This window comes from Hippichthys cyanospilos, chromosome 19 (genome assembly GCF_059441005.1).
Source record: "Hippichthys cyanospilos isolate Australia breed blue-spotted pipefish chromosome 19, RoL_Hcya_1.0, whole genome shotgun sequence".
Classification (NCBI taxonomy): domain Eukaryota; kingdom Metazoa; phylum Chordata; class Actinopteri; order Syngnathiformes; family Syngnathidae; genus Hippichthys; species Hippichthys cyanospilos.
In genome coordinates, this window is record NC_142387.1 from 13,798,500 (window position 1) to 13,810,919 (window position 12,420).

The window sequence follows — 12,420 nt, forward strand, 5'->3', positions numbered from 1 at the left end:
CCCGCTTTTACCTCTCCGGCGTGGACCTCTCGGGTCCTCCGCCCCGATAAGCCCCGGCGCCGCTTTCCTTTGCGACCGAAAGGAACGGAGAGAGAGCGGCGGCGAAGAAAGGAGACCCGCTCTGTGTTTGGATGGCCCTAATTTCCTTGTACAGTTGATCTGTGGATTATACGCCGCCAGCAGCCATCGGGGATACAGATGGTGAACCTTTTGTGAGGGTTCTCTCTAAGCTCTTCCTATTAAAAGAACGGAGAGAAAGGATTATCTCCCGCTCGCCCCATATCAGATTGCCGCACAATGCGCGCGGTGCGTTCGCGCTTCCTTTTGTTAATTGCGGCTCCTTTTCCCGACGAAGGGGCGACTCCTTTCCGACTTTTTGAAAAGTGAGACGTCGCCCGGAAAGTTTCTTTCACGCCGTGTTTTTGGCGGCGTCCGTCGCCCGCTTCGGCTCCCGTCGAGCTGAGAGGGAGCTTAATATATTATTTGATGGATTAGAGCCTGAGCGTTTTTGAATAATTCATTCCGGGTTATTAATGCGACTGTCAGCCGCCGGTGTTGGCTACGCCCCCGACTCACGCTTTGCCGAGCGGTCACGGAAGGCTCGCCGCCATCGGGATTCCGCCGCCTCGGCCGACGCCCGCGTTCGTTAGAGGCGGGGCTTCAGCCGGAAAACCCGCGGCGCGTGGGCACTGACCTCTATCAAACATCGGGGGCGCGCGCTCTCGGCTCACTATACTGACTTGTCCGCCGCGGCGCGGATCAAAGCCCTTGTGTGCGCCGGCGCTAAGAAATACCGAGTGGCTGTCGCGCCGAGACAAAATCGATGGAAAGTGGCGCCGAATGACCCTGAGATAAACAGAATTTTAAGGGGGCCCTCGATCGGGATGTTTACCGTCAGTGCCGTAAATACTTCCGGAAAAGTAGAAGCTTGAGGTAGCTGTCACACCAAGACGTTGGGAAGTGGTCCGACATGACCCAAAGATAAACCGGAGAGTTTTTAGGGGCCCCCGGTTCGTAATGTTTACAGTCAGTTCTCCGGGTACGTCCGGAAACTCACCGGGAGTCCATCGTGTCAGCTTTTTTCGACCCGGTCAGGTTTCGTTCAAGGTTGAATTTGTCCTCGAGACGTTCTGAATCTGTTCTGAAATGGTTTCGCAAAGTCCTTGTGTGCTAGCCCTGAGAAATACCAAGTATTTGACCAATACCAAGACAAAGAAAAGTGCTAGCACATGACCCTAATACAAACAGAAGCGCTTTTAGGGGTCCCTGAATCGTAATGTTTACAGTCAGTTCCCCAGGTGCTCTCGGTTTTAGTCATATCCCTGCGCGTGAACAAGGATGGGCTCGGATGTTGGTTCAGTCTGCTCGCTTCTTTTCTTGCAAATAATGCCGTAACCACCTCAGCGAACGCGACCTGCTGTGAGCCGCAACGTGAGCCGCCTGACGTCTTCCCTCTAGCTCGTCCCGTTACGATAATTATTGCCAGTAAGGATACGGCCGATATAAAAATGCACATCTGTCTTATATTTGGAGAATTATGGGAATTTAACCTATTCTCTGCCAATGACGGCTATATACGTTAAAGATCCATTAGTGATTAATCATCCCTCTTGTCATGAAACGTGACTGTCATGTATCAAAAAAGAAAAACGCATCACTCGTAAACGTTTTACTCCTTCCTAGCCAATGACGGCAATTGACGTCAAAAATCCCTGAATCCGTCACATGTTTGCGCTGATGACAAGGAAGGTCCTGCGGAGGGAACGCGCTCCAGCTGCGGAAGACGTGCGGCGGTTTGGCCCGGTCGCGCCCCCGCTGGAAACGGTACGCCGCCATCTTAATTGCTAGCGCCTCTTTGCGGTTCGGCAGCCTGCCGGGCCGGACCGAAGCGCGCTCGCTCGTCTCCGTTTAATGATTGCACCAAGTTGTGCAATTTATTGGATGGCTTTGGGGCACACTTTTTTTTTTTTTTGCACCGACAGCCTCCTCGTCAGGGCGGCTCTGGCGTGAATTAACTGCATATCTTGCTTTTTTCATCCAAAGGCCCTTTGATTGACACCAAAGGTGTTGCTTTGAGATTTTAATACCTTTTTACACCCCCCCCCTTTCCTGTTGGGCAAACCGCACCCCACCCCCATCCAGCCTCCGCTCAGTCACGGGAGAACGTACTTTTCAAAATGTAATCAGCGGCAAAAAGTTTGCGTTTCAATGACTTTGACGCATCCGTTTGGGAGCTTTCCAAATGCGCCGTGTCATCATATAATGAAGTTAACTGCCTCACGGATACACCCCCCCCCCCCTTTTTTTTTTCTTTTCTCCATGCACGCAAATATATTACGAGTGCTAGTTAAAAGCCATTGAAATTCTGTCTCCCAGCTGGTCTCCAGAGGCAACATCTGTCACGTCGCCGCATCTCCAAGTGCAGGAACCGCAAATCCCCAACGCCGATACTTAGCGCGGAGCATCCCGGGAAGGGCCCGGGAGAGCTTCGTGCGGTGGGCCCACGCGCCCTCCCCGGCCAAAATTACACTTGACTCGCACATCTGAAAGGACTTAAACAGTGAGCCGCTTTTCATGACGGTCAGGCCACACGTGCCGGCCGCACGACTATTTTTGAAAGCGTCGCTTCCCCAGACGGGGGAAAAATACCGCAGCCCACATTAGAAAAGGAGGGGGGAGCTGTCAAGAGGTGGTACCGTAACACCACAGTAAAAATTCTCAAGAAAGTGGCTGCCGGAAAAGGCGCAATAACAACTAGGACTGCGGCTAAAAAAAATTTTTCACTCATTGAATCCCAAAGACGGATTAAAGCGTCTTTACGGAGTCTAGGCCAGGGATCACCAAGCTTTTTGAAATTGAGAAATACTTCTTTGGTACCGAGTACCGTAATTCCCGAAATATAGGGCGCGGCCTTCGTTTCGGTAAAGGATGCAACGCCGCTTTGGCAGCAATGTAAAAACCATAGTAAAAAAAATACAAAGCAGGCAAATTAAGCCATTTTCAATCCATCACAGGGGGCAGCCATTTTGGTGGCAAAATGGCCCCCGACAAAAGATAAAAACGGGTTGAAATTGCGGCTTCCTTTGTATTCCGCACGCCATTAATCAGAATGCAGCGTTTAGACTAGTGGGGGAGACCATTTTATCAGGGGGCGGCCATTTTGCCACAAACATGGCCGCTCCATGACATGGCCAAAACCACGTGGATTTGGCTGTTTTATTCATATTCTGCAAAAGCAATGTTGATTAGAATCATACGTGCCATGTCTAGACTTGTAGGGGGGGTTATTTTCTCAGCGGGGGGGCATCCAATTTTCCACAAAAATGGCCGCCTCCCGAGATGGACAAAAACGTGGATTTTGCTACTTTGTTCATATTCCACAAATGTGATATTATTCAAAACATTGGCATGTCTGGACTAGTGGGGGGGCCATTTTGCCTGAGAAATGTCCGAAAAAGCGGCATTTTTCTGCTTTATTCATAATTAGCAAATAATAATCAAACCAATGCCGTGTCTAGGATGTAGTATGAAATGATGAAGTTTCCATCGTCACTTTAAACACTGGGTGGAACGTTTCCACTTCAAGCCTCTCGGCAATTTGTGTTTTCAAAATATCCATGTTGGTGTTGGAGATTTCGAGCCAATTTGGGCTCGGGCTCTCATTTCATCGTTTGAATAGCAAGCGGGATGGGAATGTTCTGAAATGCGCCGCACGGTGGAAGAATAGTTAGCACGTCCGCCTCGCAAGCAACAAACTGACCCGGCAAACACTTGTCACACAGGGAAACGCAGCTAATTTCATAAAAAAAAAATCAAGCCTACTTCAAACCAAGCACATTATTTACGTTATCAATTAGCAGTCAAAATGTTCCCAATTTATCCCAACTTATTTTTCGAAATAAGTCTTTTATGACAGCTAACGTGGAATGTATTTGGAATCAGGTGAGAAACTCAACGCCATTTCACACCGGTAAATAATATATTAGGGTGAGAAAAGCAGAGGCTTGTGGGAAACATTGCCCCCTGCTGGTCGGATGACAAAGCGCTCGATTTGACATGGGAGGTAGCCGGCTGTATCAACGTTAATATCGGCGAGGATCGGCGTCATTAATCGCGGCGGCCAATATCAAAACTCGATTTGGACGCGCCCATAATTTTGGCCGTCGTTTTTGGCGAAGAAAAGTGCGGAATTACGGTATTTCACCTCCACAAGTCGAGCCGCTTTCTCACCGTCGGTAGTTTTAATCACATTTGAGCAACATTTGTTCGGCGCTAGCATTTTGCCAGCGAAGAACGTGCGTATATTAGCATTGCGTGTTTGTCATTTGTTTGTATTTCTCGATGGGCTTTTGCGCGGCAAATGGCCCGCTCGCCATCTGAAAGCACTTTTCCTTCGCAGATGATGAATCCCTCATATGTTTTTGATGTCTTCCATGAAAGGCGAGCGCCGGCGCGCGCCTCATTTCTGCACGTCATAAAGCGGGCCGCATGATTGTATACCCAATTTGCCAGGTGGTTATTACTTTCCAAATTGAATGAGGCGCCCTAAGTGTGATGGTTTGCAAGTTGCGCGCCGCTTAAAGGCACTCTGATAGTCGCGCCCGCTTGAGTAAAAGAACAAAAGACGGCGAGGAGAGCCGACTTGCCGCTGGAAGGGAAGAAGAAGGAAAAAAAAAGAGCCAGATGCTGCAAATCATTCCCGCAGAGAGAGAAAGAGACGCATTTGCCAACAGCGTTCCTACATTCTGGACCAGTCCTTTTGTCCAATTTATTTTCTCTTCCTCATTTTTTTTTTTTTTTTGGCGGGTGCTTGGATGTGCGCGGCTTGCATAAAAATGTCTTTTGTTTGCAACGCGGGTAAACAAAGCTGCCCGTTATTTTGTTTGTTGAAACGTTTGCCGCCACTTTTATAGTTCGGACTTTCCCGAGCGCGCGGATTTTATTGTGTCGACGGCCCTCGGGTCGTCTTGCATGCCGGCCGTACAAGCGGTCCTTCTTTTAATGAAGCCATTTTTTTTTTTTTTTTACATGCGCTTTGGCCGGCCAATCACGCGGCAGTGTTGTGTCTTCCATCAAACTGGCACGCGTCCATGACTGCGTCGTGAACTCGTTTGATTCCCGGGACAGTTTGACGTTTCTTTTTTCTTAAAGCTTCGGCCATTCGGCCCCATTTATTTATTTATTTCATTTGTGTATGTATTCACATTCATATAGTTAGTGCTTATTTGTTTATTTATTCATTCCATTTGGTCATTTATGTGTATTTATTTGCTATTGATTTTATTCCATTTCTGTATTTATTTGTTCAATTTGTAAAATTATTATGATGATTTTTTTCCATTTATATTTATGTAGTTATTTTTTTAATATGTTTATTTGTTCCATTTGTGTATTTATTTATACGTATGTTGTTACTTCTTATTTATTTAAAAAATAATAATCAAGTGTCTGGTTAAAGGAGGATCGAAAAACATCCAGTACTAAATAAAGTAATCAAGTAAAGCAAACGATGAGTACTTAAAGTAATTGATTACAACTTAAGAAATCAATTACTTGAAGTTTTAAAGTATTTAGTAGGGTACTTAAGTAACTGATGACCTTAATACTTATTTACCAAGTGTTTTTGTTTACTTTTTTTAGATAATTACAGTACTTTTGTTCACTAAGGTAATCGATTCCTTCAGTACTTAATTTGTTTCCAAGCTTTAGCAAACGTTTGGAAAAAAAAAAGAAGATGAAACCATAATAATGATGAATTAGTTCGACCTTCACGACTAAAGCCCGCCCACGTGTGTTTCAGGTGCCGTTTACCTGGAGGGCGGCTTGGACGAGGCCCGCCAACTTTTCGGCCGCCTGCTCTTCAACGGCCAGGTAATATTTGCCGGCCGCGTTCCAATTTGTCCGTTTGCTTCTGCCTGGTAAAAATATGCGTTCCACTCGTGAGCGAAACTTGACAGGAAGATGAAAGTTGTCCACGTGCTGACACGCGCTAGCGTGCGCCGCCGCCACGTCTGCTCTTATTATTTTAAGCAATGCATCTCGACGTGAAACATGCGGAGCATTTGCATATTTATTTTCAAACGCCGCACTTTGACTACTGATGCTCGGGGATGAAAAGCATCCGTAATATTGGCCACTTTTTGATGGAGATTTCATTTAGTTGTCTTGCTTTTAGTGGCTTGTCAGTAACGCAAAGTAATTCGCACAGCCGCAACATCATGAGACGTAATACACAAGTTTTGCTTTTATGACAATAACACGGAGAAATTCTTTTTCATCGCCTTATTAGCGGAAATTACCGCGCAGAGATCTCCAGGCGTATTTTAATCAGTAACTCCAGAATATAGCGCGTGGTAGCATTGCGGTTTAGTTTGTAAGAAGTTCCTTCATGTTGCAGCTGATTTGCTCTCGATTTGAAAACAGAAATGAACACTTCCTGTCACGGCGTTCAAACACTCATTTAATGAGATTTGCTACTACCTGCAGCAACCTTGTTGAAAATCTCACATAGCGTACCCCAATTTAAGAACCATCGGTCTAGTCCAGGGGTGTCCAGACTACGGCCCGAGGTCCATTTGCGGCTCGTGGCAGATACTAAACACACGTTTCGATATGGTCCGCGATGCTATTTTTAAAAAGTCATAAAAAGGTTTCGTCGCCGTTAAAAGTAGCGATGGGTGAATGAAGCCTCATGAAGCACTTGTGATGTTGTTTTAACTCTCCAAAATAAGGGTGTCAAACTTAGGGCCCGCGGGCTGATTCGGGCCCGCAAACAGGTTTAATCCGGTCGGTGAGATGATTTTGTTATTCAAGTTTCAAAATGAACGGAATCGTTTTCAATAACGAATGACAATTTATGATTAATAGTAATGTTAATGTGTTCTTTGATTAAGGGTTTTGATTTTGTACTAGTACGATTTTGACAATATTAAAAAAGAATATATTTGAAGTTTTTTTTTTCTAAAGTTATGTAAATACTATATCAATTTGTACTTTTCCCTCTAAAATAGTGCGGTTATTAGTATGCTTGACTACCGATAATCAGTATCAACCCTGAGAAAAAAACGTCGATTTATCTCTAAAAACGTACGTGAAAATTTTATCGCGGAAGCGCTCAAGAGTTGGATTGTGAGGAAAGGAAGACATTTTAAGAGGTGCCTTACTTAACCTCACCTGGCCTGCTCAAGACTTAATAATAGATATTCAAGAACAGAACAGAAGCTCATTAGCTTGAGCCTGCCGTTGCAATATCGCGCGACTAGCGTGCGCATAATCAGGATCGTGCTCGTATTGTCTCGGAGGCAAACGTGTTTTTGTTTTGTTTTGTTTACATTTATCCACACTTCCTTGCGCTTGTTTGCTTTTAAACTCAGAAACATCACGGTGGAAAGAAGAAATTCAAAGTGAAATATAGATGAGGTGCAGTGGAGAGCGTTGCGGTGTGTAGCAAGACACCACCTGCTGTAGAGTGTGTGTGTGTCTTTGGTTTTTGCTGCATGGGGGGGACCAAATCTGTTTTCAGCCTTCGTGGGGACCTCTTGGACTTGCGGGGACCGTTTTGGTAGACCCAACTAGTTCAGATCTCTTTCTGAGGGTCAAGACTTGCTTTTAGGGTACTTTATTTTCCGCAAATCTATTTTCAGTCTTTGTGGGGACCTCCTGGACTTGCTGGGACCAAATCTGTTTTCAGCCTTCGTGGGGACCTCTTGGACTTGCGGGGACCGTTTTGGTAGACCCAACTAGTTCAGATCTCTTTCTGAGGGTCAAGACTTGCTTTTAGGGTACTTTATTTTCCGCAAATCTATTTTCAGTCTTTGTGGGGACCTCCTGGACTTGCGGGGACCGTTTTGGTCGACCCAACTAATTCAGATCTCTTTCTGAGGGTCAAGACTTGTTTTTAGAGTACCTTATTTCCCGCAAATCTATTTTCTGTCTTTGTGGGACAATTTTGGTACACCCAATAAGTTCAGAGCTCCTTTTGAATGTCAAGACTTGCTTTTTTACTATAAGGCGCACCCAAAAGCCTTCAATTTTCTAAAAAGCTGCCAGTGGATTTTATAATCCAGTGCACCTTATATTGCGGAAAATACGGTCCACAAATCATCTTTTGTCTTAGTTTCTGACTATATGTATAAAGTTTGACTGACTTGATTGTTTTGTTTAGATTCCCTTTAGCGCAGCTCCAGCTAGTGGATGCATAAAGCAACCCCAGCCACTACTGTAGCTTCTATTCTATGCGCCTTATAATGCGGTACGCCCTATATATGAAAGTAGTTTTAAAATAGGCCATTCATTGAAGTTGAACGTTATAATCTGGTGCGCTTTATAATGCGGAAAATACAGTAATTTGTAAGGGCGGATCTTACAGAGGGTCTCGAAATGATGGGGACGCTAATGACGTCTGGGTTTAACTGCTCCAGGTCCAGCCGGTCGATCCGTGCGAGCTCGGTTTCTGGGGAGTCCTAAGACGGAAAGAAACCCGTTGGGAGTGGAAGCAAGCGAAGCGGCCGTTCTAATAGCGCCATCTCGTAGATGCGTAACGCAAGCCCAGCCAGAACTGCAGCTTCTCTTCTATGCACCTTATAATGCGGTGCGCCGTATATATGAAAGCACTTTTAAAACAGGCCATTCTTTGAAATTGCGCCTTATAATCCGGTGCGCCTTATAGTGCGGAAAATACAATCTAGTTTTGAATTGGGCTTTGGTCGAGCTTAGGTTAAGGGTTAGGGTTATGCAATCTCTTGTAACGGTTAGGGTTAAGGGTTAGGAAACGCATTTTGCAAATGGCATGTCCCCAGTACGATAGAAAAAAAAAAAAAAACGTGTTTGGGAATGAGTATGTGTGCGTGCGTGCCAGTCTCTTAATTGACTCATAACATTCGTGGCCAAGATAAATGCAAATAATACAGGAGTCATCAATTATTCATGGTTACCCATCACACACACATTACACACACACACACACACACACACATATAAGACACAAGGCGGTCCGGCTCGCTCTTTTGATCCAGACCTGAGAAGATGTTTGACGGCGCACATCAAAAAAAGTTTGAGGACTAAATATTTGAACATCTCGCAGCCCAAAAAAAAAAAACACTACGGGGGGATAATGATGATGAATTATGGATGGCTTCTCCCAAAAGTTAGATCAGCTCGAGATGGCTCCAAGGATTAAAAGTGATTTTCTTAATTCAACTGAAATGTTTCAATTTAGCACTTCAACTCCCCGTCTTCATTATTTTCTTTTGGCGGCGCTTTTTCATCCATACTTATTAAAGTTTCAAGGTGCGGGCATTTGAAGTTGATAAGTATGCCGATATGGCTCTTGAGCGGGGACGTATTCAATCTGCGCTCATTAAAGCTTTTATTGTTGGCCTTTCCTCGACACAAAGGTAATCTCTTTTAAATAGGAGCCTTTTTAATCTGATGGGGATTAGCCTCAGATTTAGCGCAAAGAAGCATTAAAATAGTTTCATTACACTGCAAAAAGGTCTTTGTAACCTACTTTAGAGAGGAAACGGTCTTTTTTTAACTCATTCCATCCCAAAGACGTATTTTTACGTTTTTTTTTTCTCTTTTCCAGTCCGCTATTTGAATTTTGAGAAATATTTGATGCTTTGACAGCCTAACCCAAAAGCCTGCGCTTTTAAAATAGCTTGACTTGTACCCGCCCGCCCCCCGCCGCACATAGCCGCGGAGGAGGAGCCAGATGGACGCAGGCAAGGCGGGCCGGGTGGTCGGGCGGGGAGGATGGTTAGGCGAGGGGGAGCCGCGGGCTCTGCGCAAGATCCATTTGTGCTCTCCGCACCCGAGTGGGCTTCATTACCAAACTAATGAGATGCAATGGAGAAGAAGGAGAGTCTACATCTCCCCCATTAGGGGCTAAAATGTCTTCTATTTGCCAGCGTGGGGGTCCGTTCACACCTGGATGAGCGCTCCCAGGCTTTCCTCCTTTGTCTCTAACAACACCCATTCACACATGGATGCGTTCTTCTTCTTCTTCCTCTCGCAACGACAACAGGATGCTCAATGTTCTCCCCAGCTGGCGTTGCTTCTCTTCCGCTCATGATCACTGAAGGGGGCGGGTCCCCTTGCAAATGTATTGCACCGCCCCTAGAGCCCCGAAACCGGTAGTTCTCAAAAGGGGATTTGTGAGATTTTAACTGTGAGGTAAAGTCCATGAGAAAGATGTTGTTGTTGTTTTTTTTAATGCTGTGAAAGGAATGGTATGCTTTCAAATTTAGGGCAAATTGATTGGAACTTCTTTATTTCATTATATGGATGCCCTTTGCCATTTGTGACACAATTTTCTGATTCACAAGCCAAAAATTTGCGCTCTATATATATATATATATATATATATATATATATATATATATATAGAATTGTTTTTTCACAATGCTGTTTTTTTAATATACAAATGATGTTCATTCAAATAATATGTAAAAAAAAATGCATTAACATTTTTAATAATAATAATAATTTTGATTCAACCAAAAATTTTATTTTCATGATTTTATATAGCCCATCACAGTTTTAGGTGTCTAAACGATTAATCGATTATTTGATGATGACGTAGATTATTCAATAACATTCATACCAATACGATACTTTCTTACACTTTATTTTACACCCCATGTACATTGAGTTATGTTTTATATTTCAATTTCCAACGCTATGAGCTCATCCAATCAAAACGATTGAGCGGACCTCGTGCGTTTTTGGATCTGCTTTTGGCCGGAATTAACAAAGACGGCGGTTATCGTTGTTCACCTTTTGTTTCCCGAACAAACCGTGAGCGAATTTGGCGGAAAGGCCAGATGCTAATTGGCTAATGACGGCACGGCGGAGCTTATTAAAGCCTCGGCGGGGAAAACGGAGGGCGGGCCTTCCTCCGGTCCGACCTGGACTCGGCGCTAATATTGCAGAGGAGATGTTAATGCCGCGGCGTGGTCCTGGGGGAATTCCCTCTGCGGAGGAGCAATCATCATCCTGATGAATTCACTTTGTGCCCATTGGCCAATCTTCACACTTTCATTCATTCTCTCTCAGTCTCACACACACACACACAAAGGCAGTGAAAGTTTTCTTTGACAACTCTGATGTGCTTAATGACACTTCCTGCCAATGCCCCTCAGATATCTTCTCCGTCGCAGCAAAATCACTTTTTAAAAGCTTCTCGGTGAACGCTTATACGACAACCGCCTGCTTGGAAAACGCTCAGCGTGTTTTTAAGCGTATATGAGCAACGGGTCGGAAGGCGCGTTATCACCCGGCCCCGAAGGTGACGTGAAGAGCATTGAAAGCAGTTATCTATTCCCGGATCATTTTATGGGAAACCGCATTTTGTTTTGTTTAAAAGTGAACATCCTAACAATTGCTCCAAGTTCGCGGATGTACGCAAACCTAAAATTGCCTTTTATCGGAAAGATTTCTGTTCCCTTGTAGTAATTATGAGACAATGCCACATATTTTGTGAGAACACATTTTTTTGAGCAGTTCCATACAGTAAAACACATTTCATTTTATTTTAAAGTGAATTTAAAACCTCCCGTCCGAAATCCTGTCAAGCTAAAATTGCATTTTATCGTAAAGATTTGCGTTTCCTTGCAATAATCACAAAAAAGTGCAAAAGTTATTTTTTTTTGTGAGGGATGACCTCATCTTTGTTTTATTTTAAAGTGAATTTGAAGTACGTCAAACAAAAATGGCATTTTCTTCCCCTGCACTCGAGATAACACGTCCTTCCCGGAAATACGTAAACGTAAAAATGCCGTTTAACGCTTGCGAAAGAACGCGAAATCTGTGCTCGCGTTTTCGTTATCTTCATCGCTACGATTTTTGCGACGGAATGTTTTTTTAATGTTTAATGAGCAGTTCCGAACTTCCCGGTTGAATTCCGGTAAATAGCGTTCTTTTGCAAAAAAAAAAAAAAAAATGTGACTTTGTGATATAAAGCGATCTTTGCAAGGGAATGTAAGCGTACTGTTTTGGAAACTCACACATTCTGGTACACGCTCGTGTTTCTTTCATTTCGCCGTAGCGTGTCTGGTGGCTGCGGATGATTTGCACAGCCGGTAATTACAGCAGTCTCAGGGAGAAAAAAAAAAATCATGTTATTCTTCAATCCCCACTCCACGTCGGCTTAGTCATTGTCTGCCTCGCCTTAGCGAACGGCTGTAATTGAAACATTAGCTATCGGGGTCCGTGCTACCACTTCATTAGGCGCACCTACGCAACGGCGTTCTTGTCGCTAAGTGCTAACGCTAATTTTAGAGGCTACCGTTGAAACGGGCGAATCTGATATTTTTTCACGTTGTCGGGTTTTTGGGCACGGTGTGAAAAAACGTTCCGCCGCGCCAAAGTCAAACGGAGTTCAGCGTTGTCAGTAGAGATCTCCGAGGATGGCGTCCGCTG

At 44.5% G+C, this 12,420-nt stretch overlaps 1 protein-coding gene across 4 annotated transcripts in view; it reads left to right on the top strand.

The window, feature by feature from the left end:
* Nucleotides 1–12,420, top strand: part of drosha (drosha ribonuclease III) — a 98,668-nt gene that overhangs the window by 38,344 nt on the left and 47,904 nt on the right. For all 4 annotated transcript variants that reach the window (XM_088402250.1, XM_088402251.1, XM_088402249.1 and 1 more), the window contains exon 23: nucleotides 5,801–5,871. In XM_088402250.1, coding sequence (XP_088258376.1) covers nucleotides 5,801–5,871 — 71 coding nt within the window. The remainder of the gene's footprint in view (nucleotides 1–5,800; nucleotides 5,872–12,420) is intronic.